The sequence below is a fragment of the Solanum verrucosum genome, unplaced genomic scaffold (genome assembly GCF_900185275.1).
Source record: "Solanum verrucosum unplaced genomic scaffold, falcon-dt-bn FXZP01000222.1, whole genome shotgun sequence".
Classification (NCBI taxonomy): Eukaryota; Viridiplantae; Streptophyta; class Magnoliopsida; order Solanales; family Solanaceae; genus Solanum; species Solanum verrucosum.
Window position 1 is genome coordinate 100,288 of NW_026020027.1, and position 13,787 is coordinate 114,074.

General features: G+C 33.6%; 1 protein-coding gene across 1 annotated transcript; it reads left to right on the forward strand.

Annotated features, from left to right (window-relative positions):
* The first annotated feature begins 1,513 nt into the window (after nt 1-1,513).
* Nucleotides 1,514-13,289, forward strand: LOC125821194 (plant intracellular Ras-group-related LRR protein 6). The gene is made up of 21 exons (XM_049500607.1): nt 1,514-1,691; nt 3,975-4,034; nt 4,136-4,272; nt 4,383-4,469; nt 4,551-4,626; nt 6,055-6,129; nt 6,231-6,300; nt 6,387-6,464; nt 6,586-6,646; nt 6,771-6,849; nt 7,176-7,266; nt 7,562-7,622; nt 7,720-7,787; nt 7,863-7,933; nt 8,634-8,771; nt 9,131-9,235; nt 10,588-10,712; nt 10,789-10,885; nt 10,968-11,042; nt 11,487-11,542; nt 12,986-13,289. The coding sequence occupies exons 1-21, from the start codon at nt 1,623-1,625 to the stop codon at nt 13,059-13,061; spliced, it is 1,755 nt and encodes a 584-aa protein (XP_049356564.1). The 5' UTR covers nt 1,514-1,622; the 3' UTR covers nt 13,062-13,289.
* The last annotated feature ends 498 nt before the right edge of the window (nt 13,290-13,787 follow it).

The window sequence follows — 13,787 nt, forward strand, 5'->3', positions numbered from 1 at the left end:
ACTTGTAGTACTATTAGATACAAGAGCATGTATGTTACTTTATTTGTCTCAAACTTATGTGACACAAATGAAATTAAGAGAGTTGAACAAATATTTTTATGATTTTGAAATACTTTAAATTGTTAATTATTGTAATTTATAGTACTTTTTATGTAAGTTTCAAATAGTATATCTTATTTTCTGTCATAATTTATATTGCACAAACATGATTTCGATAAAAGAGAGAATGAAAAAGCAACTCAAAAACATCAATTTGGGATTGATGGTAATAAGGGTTAATTTGGTCAGACTTGTCAAAAGATGATACAATAGTTATAACCAATTAGTATTTTTTTTCAAACCAATCATATTTTGCTTTTATACTTAAATGACGAAGGTGCCCTTAGTTACCAAAGCAAACATGTTGATGTGCTGCGTGCTTTGACATAACAAACTACCTCTTCTAATGTATATAAATATAAATATGAGAAAATGGTCTAAAACCCCTCCAACTTATATCCGAAATTTCAACTACACATTCTAATTTCACGGGTGTCCTATTACCCCCCTGAACTTCATATTTCCCTATTTTCTACACACTTAAACGCTGACCTGTCATAGGAGGTGTTCTCACCTCCTCTAGGCGCGTTAGAAGTGAATTTTGACGAAAATTTCCTCTTTCTCCAACACTCATCTTCCCCACCCTTCAATAAATCATTGTTTCTTCTTCCCCACCATTAACCCTTGTTCCTTTTAGAAAAAAATCATGATTTTCTCTCAAAAATAAGTAGGGTTTAGTTGTTTATGTTCATTTCTACTTCAAATCTTGAATTTAGGGTTTGTAATCTGCTCTAATTTCTTATTTAGGTCTCTAATTTGAATTTTCTTGAAATTCATCAAAAATGGCAAATGAAAACTTGAATAAGCTTTGTATGGATGAATCAAACCCAAAATTAGTTGATAACTACGAAATCAAGTTCAAAATACATAGCAAAATCCTTCGATCATCAACAGAAATGGGGACCCGACGCGTGCAATCACGTGGACTATCTGTTAGGTTTATGTGTTGAGGTCAGCGTTTAAGTGTTTAGAAAATAGAGAAATATGAAGTTCAGGGGGTAATAGGACATCCGTGAAGTTGGAGTGTGTGGTTGAGATTTCGGGTATATGTTGGAGGGTTTTAGACCATTTTCTCTATAATAATATAAGGAGTAAGTATATATGAATGATCAGTTAATTTAATCAATTTAGTTTGATTTTTCGATTTGGATCGATTTTTATTCAAACCTTAACCATCCCTAGTATCAGTTATCCTATTTTAACTATTCTTATTTATATAATAAAACCTTTCCTCGTACTATCAATATCTATATATTAAAACACATATAATATATTATATGATAATAATTTAACTATATAAAAAAAAAAAGGTAACAAATAGTTGAGATATAAAACTCGAAAAAAAAAAATGAAATATCCATGTAAACTTATTGACAAATAATGTGATGCCACCAGGCACCAAGTCTCCCCATTTTAAGTTTTCGAGCACCAAAAAATAGTAAAACTTCACCAATCGAGCGAAAGAGAAAGAGATCTTGTAAGATTTAGAGTTTGGATTCATGGAAAATTGAGAAGAAATCTCCATGGATCGAGTTCTCAAAGCTGCGAGAACTTCCGGTTCTCTCAACCTATCGAATCGTTCTCTGAGGCAAGTACCTAATTATCCTATTTTTCTCGCATTTTTTTGTATTTTTTATTGAGTTGATCTGTTCATTTTGTTCTTCATAACTGGAGATTCAATTTGATGTTCGCATTGTGCGTGAAACGGTGAATTTAGAACATTTTGAAGTTGTGAAATCGTGTTTTTTGGTTATCTGAACTTATGAAAATCGAAGTCAATATGAAGATCGTTGATGATTCTATAGTTAGTTGTACTTTGATTGAGCAATTTTAGCAGAATTAATGAAAAAAATAATCATGAATTCAATATAGATTTAGAGTTTACACACGAATTGATATTGAACTCTGTTCTCGTGGAAATTTGCTGTTAGCTTTGTGTATAAAACAGTGAAATTAGAACATTTTAAAGCTGCAAAATCTGTTTTTGTTGTTACTGTTGTTATAATGTTGAGTGAGGACCGTGGATGGATGTGTAGTTGGATAATAGTAACTTGGATATGAAGATCCTTAACAATTCTAGACTTAGTTATACTCTGATGAACAAGTTTATCACAGCTTTGAATTTTTTTATAAATTCAATATAGATAGAGTTTCACATGAATTGATATTGGACTCTGGTTCTTGTTGAAATTACTGCTGGAAGGAAATGAAGCAACTAGGTGTATATCGTGGTAGCTGGAAATAATCTATCTATTGGTACTTTGGTTTTGAAGAGAATGTGAGGTTAACGCGAAGAAAATAAAGATAGCGGCTTGATTTCAAAAGAAATTCAATCATGAATGATGACGAGCAACTGATGATACCCTTTTTGGATTCAAAATGTAATTTTTTTTCTTTATATGCCATTGTACCAAATCAGATTTTTGTCTAATGGCTCTAATCCTACCGTTCCTCTGCACTATTAATAAAAAAAAAGCGGTAGCTGTGCGAAATTTAGTTGAAGGACGTCACTTTTATTCTGTAAGCACATTATTACTTGTAGATAGATCATTAACGGTGGAGGGGATTGCATATTTTGGTGGACAATGAGATTGCTCATCCTCCCTCCTCCCCCTTTTGGATAAAGGGATGGCTTGAATCGTCTTATAATCATGCATTCTATTCTGATGAATTGTCATAAGGATTACTGATCGCTTTGATTTCCTTAAGTCAATGTACTTTGTTCAAGTTCAGATGAGAGGTTTCCTAGTTTTGTTGGCATAGTCTAGTAATTAACCTTAAATCATCTGTTGGTAGTTGGTACAAAAGCAGAAATACTGGCTTTCGGTAGTTTCAAACTTTAATCACTTTGAATTACATATAAAGCTAAAATACAACTCCGCCATGGATCCAGATACCACTGTTTGTCTTAACTTTTAAAAGGCTAACCCTTATCAGCTTACCATATGGTCAGTGAAATGACTACAGATACTAGGATATGCTCATACAACATTCTGAAAGTTCCATTCTATTGATTCCTAATTCAGTTCGATAGGGGAATCAAACATTTAACGATTACAATGTTTTCCTCGGGGGCAGAAACATAAATCGGGAAGGATTCACTGAATCAAAGACAGTTCAATTCAATCTTAGCCGATCTAAGCTGTACAGTCTATCCGCCCCATTCTGTTGCACTATTAGAGAGCCCAACATGTTCTCTCTGGGGACAAAAGCAATACAGTTGGATATGGGATTATAAATTCTATGTTCTCCATACCATAATTCAATTCAATATTCTCCATACCATAATATTTTTTATCTTTGAAAGTCAAGAAAAGGGAACACGGACTGATATATGTCTGAAATTAAAGATAATCAATTTTCAATTAAACCCCTGTTTAGTTGTTTCTTGTTACTTCTCAAAGAGTAAGTAGTTTTACACTCCCTTCTATGAAAACAATATAAACATAGTGACTGTAACAAGATATGATGCAGAATAAGAGAATCTCAAAACACTGGTGCGATGACATTTTATGTTTAGGTAACAATGGAAAGCCAGGTTATAATATATTCATTATTGGATTGGACAATGCTTAGGAATGTCTAATAAGTCAATGTGGTAAAATAAATAATGGAACAAAGGGAGCAGTATCTTGTACATATGACAGGTTAAGTGTTGGTATTTGGTACTTACATTATGCCAAGACATTTCACGCTTCTTTTCTCCATTTATATATGTGTCAGCAAGGTGATTGAACGACTAGTGCACCTGCCTTTAAGATAATAAATTCAAGATGTAATATCTTAACGCTTGTTAGTAACAGAAATAGTAAATGGTTGATTTGGATCAATAAGAGAAAGTAGGAAAAATGATTTGCTTCTTCATGTACAGTGAGGTGCCCATTGACGTATACAAAAGTTTGGATGCAGCCAGTGAGGATGAGAAGTGGTGGGAGGTATATGAGTTTCTCGTTAGTAATACTTTTTAGTTCATTAGGCACCTGATTTATTTCCTTGAGAATTGCTAATGCAAATTTATGCCTTTAACTATGTTTAGGCCGTGGAGCTACAGAAGCTGATTTTGGCTCATAATGACATAGAAACATTGCAGGAAGACATTCGAAATTTACCTCTACTGTCAGTGTTAAATGTTAGTCACAACAAGCTAACCCATCTTCCAGCTGCTATTGGAGAGTATGTCCTTTTTACCTCTGCAATCTTGAAATACTTTATACTGGTTCTTTTTTAGCATCTTACATGAAAGCTGATCCAGAGATTTAATGACTTCTCTTTTATTCTGCTAGGCTTCATATGCTGAAGTCGTTAGATGTATCATTTAACTTGATAGTGAACATTCCAGAAGAGATCGGAACAGCAGCTTCTCTAGTCAAGTAGGTTTGATCATTTCACCACTGTATTAAGTAACATTTGACACACTACCAGCTTATTAAATATCTGTGTACTGACTCCAGGCTTGATTGTTCAAACAACCAACTAAATGATCTCCCTAACTCCCTTGGAAGATGTGTGGAGTTATCAGACCTCAAGGTAGCACCTCATCTTTCTGATGATATGTTACTACATTAAGAAAAGATGGTTCTGATTAAAATGCTGAACTGTTTATCTTGATATTTAGACGCTAGACAGCAGTTATCTGGCATATCTTAGTGAATTATTCACCACCTTAAATTTTGAATGTCTACTTTTAGAATGGCATCTGTGAAAATGTCTATCTGATGTCCTACTTACAAGGAGATACTTTTCTAATATTCACATGATTAACATGAGAATTGCTACAGGAAAAAGTAACATTTTGACCTTTTAACCCCATAAGTGAATATTGATCTTCGAATTTCAAAAATGTTTAATCAATGTGATATGCATCTTACTGTAAGTGTAATTTGGTAATAACTAATAAGGTAAAATTCGTTGAGCAAGTAAAACTCGATCTTGCAGCACGCGGGCACGAGTAATGGTAAATAATTTTATTAATGTTGAGGAAATCCTCATATACAAGTAATATACGAAAAAGTGGAGACATTAAGAGCAACCATATATACAAACGATAACCTCTTGGAAAGACTTGGTATTTCATAAATACCTAGTCATTCTAAGATAAATGATTTTAAGTTCACTTTTCAAATTATAATTGGTCTTTTGACATGATATTATGGAAAGCTATGAGATGGTGAACAATTTTGAAGGGCACTTCTTTTTCTTCCTTGCAAAGGAGGATGCATTTTATTGCGATAATAAGAGATCATCACATTCCACATTTATAATCCAGACCATTTCTTCATGTAATAGACAAATATTTGAGTATTTTACGGGATGATATTCAATGAAGAGTGCAGGAAATTGAAGATTCACTTCATGACAGAATGTCACATGCACAATAAGCTCAAATGCTTTTCATAAAACCCTTGTTACGAATCTTTGAGCTTGTTTCTTAATGTGGTGATCATAAGATAGAAAGTAATTAGTTTGTTGACCCATATCCAATTGTGCTGCACATGTTCGTCCAAAATTGTCTATTAGTTGAATAACATTTTTCCCAACATCAATCAATCACCTAAGTCTAATCTGAAATTAGTTGGGGTCAGCCAGACGAATCCTCTATATCCATTTTGTTCTATTCAGGTTCAATTTAGAGGAATACTAGTATCTAGACTAATTTTGCACTAGCTGTTATCCTATTGCAATCATATTCCTTTTTCTGGACTTTGACCGACTATGCTTTATGAAGCTCATTTAGGTGGACTCCTAAAAAATACTAATTATTCTCATTATTGAAGAGGATTCATTGAGGGAGTTTAGTACATTTAAAAGTCTTATTAGCATGAAGACTTGTTGAGACTCGAAGAAGCAACCTTTTCTTATGTTAATCAAAACATCAACTATCGAATATTCTCCAATTCTCTCCTCCATTTGTTCATACCAGTTTGTTTTTTTCCTTCTGTCTGTTCCTTCAATCAGGCATCGAACAATAGCATTTCCAGTTTGCCAGCAGATCTAGCGAAGTGTTCAAAATTAACAAAGTTGGATGTCGAGGTACTAAAGCCTGATTGTCTTACTACTGCTTGATGATTTCTTATAGTTTTGCACTCAGAAAGTCATGCTTGACAATTCACATTTTGTTATATTCATGCCAGGGAAACAAGTTAACTACCCTACCTGAGAGTTTGATTGCATCTTGCAGAATGCTTACTGAACTCAATGCATGTAAAAACTCTGAATATTCCATTTTCTCTGTACTGTCAATTGACTCTTAATAAGGAACTGGATTTACCTCACATTAACTTCTACAGCAAAAAATTTGCTCAATAGCATTCCAGAAAATATAGGAAGCCTTTCACGCTTGATTCGCCTCGACCTTCATCAGAACAGTGAGTACATCAAGCTTCTTTCGTGGTTGTGGCAACACTTGAAATAATGCTAAAATTTGCATTGTGTATCTTTTATTAGTTAACATGACCTGGTTTCCTTGCTTTATTTAAACTTTGGTAGGAATTTCATTGATCCCATCCTCAATAAAGGATTGCTCATCTCTTTTGGAGTTTTATATCGGGTATATCTGTCATTGATGCTTGTGTTTCCTTTGGTTTTGAGAGGCTTAAAATTATTCTATTTCGTTACATTCACATTTTCCCTCTCCACCGCGGCCCCATTCTTTTGTTTATCCACTTTGACAGGAATAATGCACTTACTTCATTACCTGTGGAGATAGGCGCACTTAATAGGTTGGGGATATTTGATCTCCACTCAAACCAGGTGAATACTTATTCTTCATCTTCAATTCTTTAGGAGATGCTCTTAGTATATAAATGGAGAAGGGTTCATGGATGGGTCCATTATCCACTGAGTTTCAAGCTGTGTGCCATTGGCCTCGAAGGTTTTTGGTTATCAAAAGAAAATCACTAGGAGATTCTCATAATTATGCCAAAATGTTTCATTGAATTGTTTTTTCTGAAGATATAACAGTGCCCTGAAAATCAGATGTTGTAACTTGGTCTATAGTGTTAACCAGTTTCCTCTTGGTGAAATCATTTTGTCAACTGACTCTCCAGTTGAAATAAGTTGTTTATTCTCGTCTGCAGTTGAAGGAGTACCCGGCGGAGGCATGTAAATTGCAACTTTCAATGCTGGACTTATCGAACAATTCATTGTCTGGATTGCCTCCAGATATTGGTAGGCTAAGGCTCACTTCCTGCGTTTTATTAAATTCATTAATAATAGTGTATTTGGTTTAGCTATGTTTGACTTTGTGTCATTGGTATTCTGGTTCTCACTGTCATTTTTGCTGTCCTTTTTTTTTTGATAGGCAAGTGTAACTTCTGTTATAGTTCCAGCATAAATGATTTTTTTTGCTGTATCCTTTTATTTCTTGGTGCTTTTTCTTAGGAGTGCAAGAGAATATAATGTTATTTTATTATTACATATTATTTTAATACGAGCTAATCTTGGTTACAACTTCATAACTTAGGCTTAATGACAACTTTGCGGAAGCTTCTGCTTGTTGGCAACCCAATTAGGACACTTCGGAGGTTGAAATTAGATCTTGGCACATTTATTGTACTTTTGTTTGTTTTCTCGGTACTTGAATTTATACAAAATTCCTTTTAACTTGAAAAATTTCTCCAGTTCTTTGGTAAACGGACCTACACCTGCTCTATTAAGATTTCTTCGAAGTAGACTTCCAACTGACGAAGGTAAGATGGTGTTATTGCTCAATAATGGTGTTCTTTCTATTTTTTGTTTTCTTGATTCAACTACTCTAAATGTAGAGTCTGCAACTTCTACACCCGGGAAAGAGGATGTTGTTGCCAAGGCAGCTAGGTTGTCCCTATCTTCAAAGGTTATTCACTAACTTTATAGTTGTAAAATCCCCAGTCCTCATGCCAGAAAAATCTATTTATTCTGCTGGATGTTAGACCACCAATGGAGATGAATAAAGTTAAATCTTACTATAAAATTTGCTTCCAAAATGTCGTCAAATGGTGATTTTTGTAGTCTACATATCCAAGTTGATGAGTCTGGAAATACAGGTCTGGGTAAATTCCAGTCCATTCATTTCTAATACTTTTCAATGGACCAGCGGCAGCAGAAGTGCGATATAGCAATAACTCTGAGATTAATAACAGTTTAGTTACTATTACAAACTTCTTTTCATTTAAAGCCAAAATATTTGCGCAGTGGGGCATTTCAAATTATAGAGCATACGTTTTTGTTAAATTTCATATTATGACCTCTACTGTCTAGCTTTTCAATATAGTTTCTATTAAAATCCTCTGTTAGTTCAAGGGACAACTGACAAGAAGCTTGTTTTCAGAGGCCTGCTAGAAACAAAAGTGTGCAAAAAGCTTGTGTTGTACCCTGAAGCCAGAACTTGATAGTCGAAGATGTTTAGTATTTCTCTATAGTCTAAAAATAATTTAATTTGGTAACTGCAATGAATGCTAAGTGCCTTTGCATATAATGCTACATTCTATAGGAAAGTCCATTTGTTTCTTCTCCCTGTCTGGTGACCGTATCATCATGAATAGTTGTATTTGCAGGAGCTTTCTTTAGGAGGACTTGGTTTGACTGCTGTCCCTTCAGATGTCTGGAAGTCGAATGACATCTCAAAATGTGATCTTTCAGGGAATTCAATCGAAGAACTTCCTCTTGAACTTTCCTCTTGTATTTCCTTGGAGGTAAAACAATTTATTTTCCTGTTCCCTTATGTTTGCATTGAAAGGGTGATCAAGCCTGATTGACAAAGGAAAAAGAGAAAGATGAAGGTCAATCATTATTGTTACAGAAGATATCACTGAAAGCTCCCTCTTTAACCCACATATCTTCTGGATTTCTACATGATTTATTCTTGTTTATGGCAGGTTATAGTCCTTTGCTCCATGAAAAGATAAAAAGAGCGAATTTAACTTTTGGGAGTTCTCACTTGCTACGACATGCTTATTTAGTTTGCCATAATATCATGAAAAAATAAAATATTTAGGTTGGTTGGTTGGATTGACTTGCCTGTTGCTAATCACTTGTCTGTTTAATTGTGCAGGCTCTTATTTTATCTAAAAACAAGATAAAAGATTGGCCTGGTTCAGTCTTAACATCTCTTCCTGCACTTACATGTCTGAAGCTAGACAATAATCCCCTCCGACAGGTAAATGACTTCGGGTCGGTCCTGTGCTATTAACAGAAGATTTGTTGATGTTCTCAGTTAGATAGGCCTTATAGAGGAAGACTAATAAATGAGTCACATACGATATGGAGTGAAAAGGGATGATGAGATAATGGTGATAAACTGGCTACTCTTTAATAGAGCTTTCCATCGTTTTGTCTTATGAAGTTCTTCAATGCTTTTATGTGGGAATTCAACCTTGTAAATATTATTGAAATAGAAAAAGAAAGACTTGGCTTGAAATTAGATTTTGTACATTAGAAAGAGCAGTTTCGAGGCAATGCTATATGTGGTAGTACAATCCTTAAAAAAATCATCAATGTGCTTGAGTATTGATGGCCTTCCCAGAAGAGCAGCCCTATGAGAGATGGATTAGGAACTTCTATCCACTTGTGGGACTACACTGGTTATGTTGTTGTGGGGTGGTGGGGGAATAAGTTGTCTTGTCTTCTTATTTGCATTACTTCTTGCTGCTCTAGAGAATGAATCATTATACCATGGAAACTTTATGGTTAATACTATGACTAACAGCCTAGTCTATAATATGTTATCCATGTGCTATGGTAGTTAACATTATAAGAAAGGGGAAGCAAGAAACAACTTATCAGGTGGAAAGTAGAGGATAAGTTCTGACATCATGAATGTTTAAATGTAGTAGTTGTTCAAAGCTTAATGATCTCACACATTCAATTTGTGGGAAAATAGGCTGGTAAGATGACTTCTAACAACCTATTTATGGGAAAGAATTTGTGAACTTGCATATGGGATTAAGAAGTTTGTTTGATTGTTTCTGGTAGAGAAAAGCATTGAATGGGTGAAATTTGGTTTCTTGATGATTTGTGAGTGATGAATTTGCTCCTTTTTTGTTTATTTAGGATCGAAGATCCTCCTAATACTCTTCTTTTATTTGTAATTAGTAAACCTGTAACAAGTTTGTGGCAGGTTTGATTTTTTGGAATATAATACAAGACTGTTACCTTCTCAAAAAAAAAAATTTGCTCCTTGTTTAATTTATAAGCATCTCATAGTGGGGAAGTGCCGCGTTAAATAGGGGAAGAAGTAGTCTGTTGATTGGGGTATAGAACTCTCTAGACTAAATATGACTGTCATATGTTAAGGGCTAAATGACTAAATTCATAGATGCCCAGTGGAGAAAACACCATTAAGTTTGTCACCACCTGAAAATATGGGAAGGGGTTAGTAGAGAAAACTATCATCAATTTTGTCAGCAAAAACAAGTACATGTAGAAAGTTCTAGTCTTTTTCCATTTTTTCCTTTTTATCATATTTCCTATGTCAGATTGTTTTAATTCTTCTTTTTCCCATGATTATAGATACCATCCTCCGCCTTTCAAGCTGTATCCAAGCTTCAGGTTCTGGATCTGAGTGGCAATATTGGTTCTTTACCAGAGCATCCTGCATTTTCTTGCCTACCAGAGTTGCAAGAGCTTTATCTGAGGTCTGTTAACAATACTCATAATGATGGTACTTTTTAAATTTTAGACTTGACATATGTTTGCTACTTGGTTGAACAGAAGGATGCGAATATCTGTTTTCCCAAGTGATATAATCAACTTAAAGCAGTTACGAATTCTTGATTTGAGCCAAAATTCCTTTCAATCAATTCCACAGGTAAATTTGTATTTTTATTAGCAAACAGATTTATGTATCCTACTGAAACCTTGGTTTAATATATGGTATCATTTGTCTACAGGGTATCGAAAACTTGGCATCTCTCACTGAACTCGACTTATCAGACAATAATATTTCTTCACTTCCACCAGAATTGGTAAGTCTAAGATTTGCAACTGAAGAAGTTATAATTTTAGTCAATAGACAACTTGTAAGCCTTTTGAAGTATCTTGCTATATGCATACTGAGATAAAGATTTAGCACAATATTCATTTTTGTAAGCCTTATTTCTTTATAACCAAGGTTTTATCTGAATCTACATTATGAAATTCCTGATTCGCAAGTATTTTATCAATCAAATTCCCGAAGTTATAGTACATTTAGCACCAAAGGTGTGGCCTAACAGTCAAAAACACATCCTAGTATTTTACGCATGGCCCGAATGCCACTATTGTAGGTAACTAGTGAAGAAACCAATGGTGCTGTTATTTCTGGGCTGGAGTCTGGACATGCCTGTCCCAATTCTAACAGATCTTATCTGCATGTTTTTAAATTTGATGGTGTTATATGTGCTAACTTTTTCAAAAAAATGGTTTTGTAGGGTTTGCTTGAACCTAGTCTACAGGTGTTAAAACTGGAGGGTAACCCGCTCAGAAGGTGAATCTAATTCCTTTTAAGTTTTTCTTTTGGTTATTCTGTCTTCTATTTGAATTAAAGTTTTTTAATTTTTGCTTTAAAAAAATTTATGGATCAAAGTAAACTTAATTATGATCTAATTTCCCAAGGCATAAGTTTAGAGAACTCTTGTCTTGTTCGACATAAATTGTGTAATATCTAATTCACAAGACATAAATTTAGAAATAAGTGAGTTCTGAACCTAGACATATGCCTTTATTGAGCATAAATTTTGTAGGAATTAAGTTATGTCTTGTGATGAACTTCTAAAGACTTAACAAACTGAACTTATGCCTTTATTGTGCACAAGTTTTGTAGGAATTAAGTATGTCTTGTGATGCATAACTTGTAGGTTATGTATGAACTTCTAAAGACTTAGCATTCTGAAACTGAACATATGCCTCTATTGACATAAGTTTTATAGAAATTAAGTTATGAATTAAACTTATGCCCCTAATATATAAGTTCTATACAAATTAAAGGATATAACTTTTATTATATTATGATATGATAATATAAACTTTTAACTTGTATTTTTCTTTTATATATATAATATTTTCAACCATTTTTTTATTACTTCATGAAGAACAAAAAAATTAAAAACTATCAATGGTAGAGGTAACAATTAAATGCCACTCCAAAATAGATACACTTCCAAATGACCCGTTTGAACACGTAAACTGAGTCGGTCTAGTATGACAATTAATACAGAAATAAGAAAGCAAACAGACAAAAATACCGTCCTGCATATTCCTATCAACCGCTTCAGTGGAGTCTGAGTGTCAGTATGAAAGTATATTTCTTTCCATGTTAACTTCATTCTCTATAAAACTTTTCTGCTCATGTTTAACTTTGTTGTGTGTTTTCTTTGCCTTTCATGTTTATCCTCATTTTATTGGAGGGAAAAAACTTAAATATGTTATTAAACTTTGATAAAAGGCTTATGTATGTTATCCATTAAAAGTTTGACAAAAGGTTCATATATGCTATTGAACTTTGATAAAAAATTCATCTATGTCATCAATTAAAAAGTTTGGCTCATTTATGCTATTTCAGTTAACAAATAATGACATGAATGAGTCTTTTCTCAAACGGAACTGGCATAGATAAGGAAAACTTTTAGCAGGTGACATAGATGAACCTTTTGTCAAAGTTTGATGACATGTTTGAGCCTTTTCCCTTTATTCAATAATGAATTCACTCTTAAAAATAAATGTGGTGTCCGGGTCTCTGACAAGTATAGATATCATATAACTTTGTCACGAAAAGTATTTTATACTCATTGTGAATTAAATCGAAAACCTCATTATTCCTAACTTACTTGGTTAACTACTTGGTCATATTGCAATTAGTCCAATATTATCATCATATTAAGAAAATTTATTCTTCAAGTATTGATCATTTTTTCCCTTTTAAACCTCATAGCATTCGAAGGGCCATTTTGGATCGAGGAACAAAAGGCGTTTTGAATTACCTAAAGGAGAGAATTGTAGAGCATTAGCCTGTTTGAATCTTGATTCCTGAATGAGGCCTGTGGGTGTATGATTATTTATTTGAAATTTGTACTTTTACCACTTTTTTGAGACATATCATCCTTTGTTTGAGGTGTACTTTGAATGTACAATTGTTGTTGTGTTTCCCATATTTTATTGTTGTAATTTGAGAATGACCAAATGTACAAACTGAACAAGTAACCATATTGGTTTGTATGAATGTCAAATTATACTCATGTCATCTCTGTTGTTTCATGTTGTAAAGCCTGATTTACTGGTCAATGAAGTGGATGTAAACTTTGGAGATCGAAATTTATATAAGGAGGTGATGGGGTTAATTTGAACCTTCCACTACAACTGTGGAAGACAGGAAGATCACAGAGTGAGCTAGCCTTTTAATTAACGAAAATCAAAGTTTAAATTTCATCAAAAAACAAAACACCAGCTGATTTTTTTCCCATCTACCCAAGTCTCGCTGAATAAGTTAAACAGTAAGTACCTATTTGTATATGAAGTTTGAAATAATTATATATTGTCTTATTAATTAATAAGTTTATATTAGTTTTAAGTCAAATATTCTTAGATATATGTATTTTTGCACTAGTTACACTGAAGTAGGGAGAGAGGTGAGTGAGAAAAGGAGGGGGGCGAGCAATAAAGTCTATATATTCCAGATACATGCGAATCACACTAGATACATGCATTTGAGATATCAGATATACTCTGAAATACTA

Coding starts and splice junctions, on each gene's coding strand:
- LOC125821194 (XM_049500607.1), top strand. CDS start 1,623: ATGGATCGAGTTCTCAAAGCTGCGAGAACTTCCGGTTCTCTCAACCTA. Junction 9,236..10,587: donor ACAATAATCCCCTCCGACAG/GTAAATGACTTC, acceptor CCATGATTATAG/ATACCATCCTCCGCCTTTCA. Junction 11,043..11,486: donor CTTCACTTCCACCAGAATTG/GTAAGTCTAAGA, acceptor ATGGTTTTGTAG/GGTTTGCTTGAACCTAGTCT.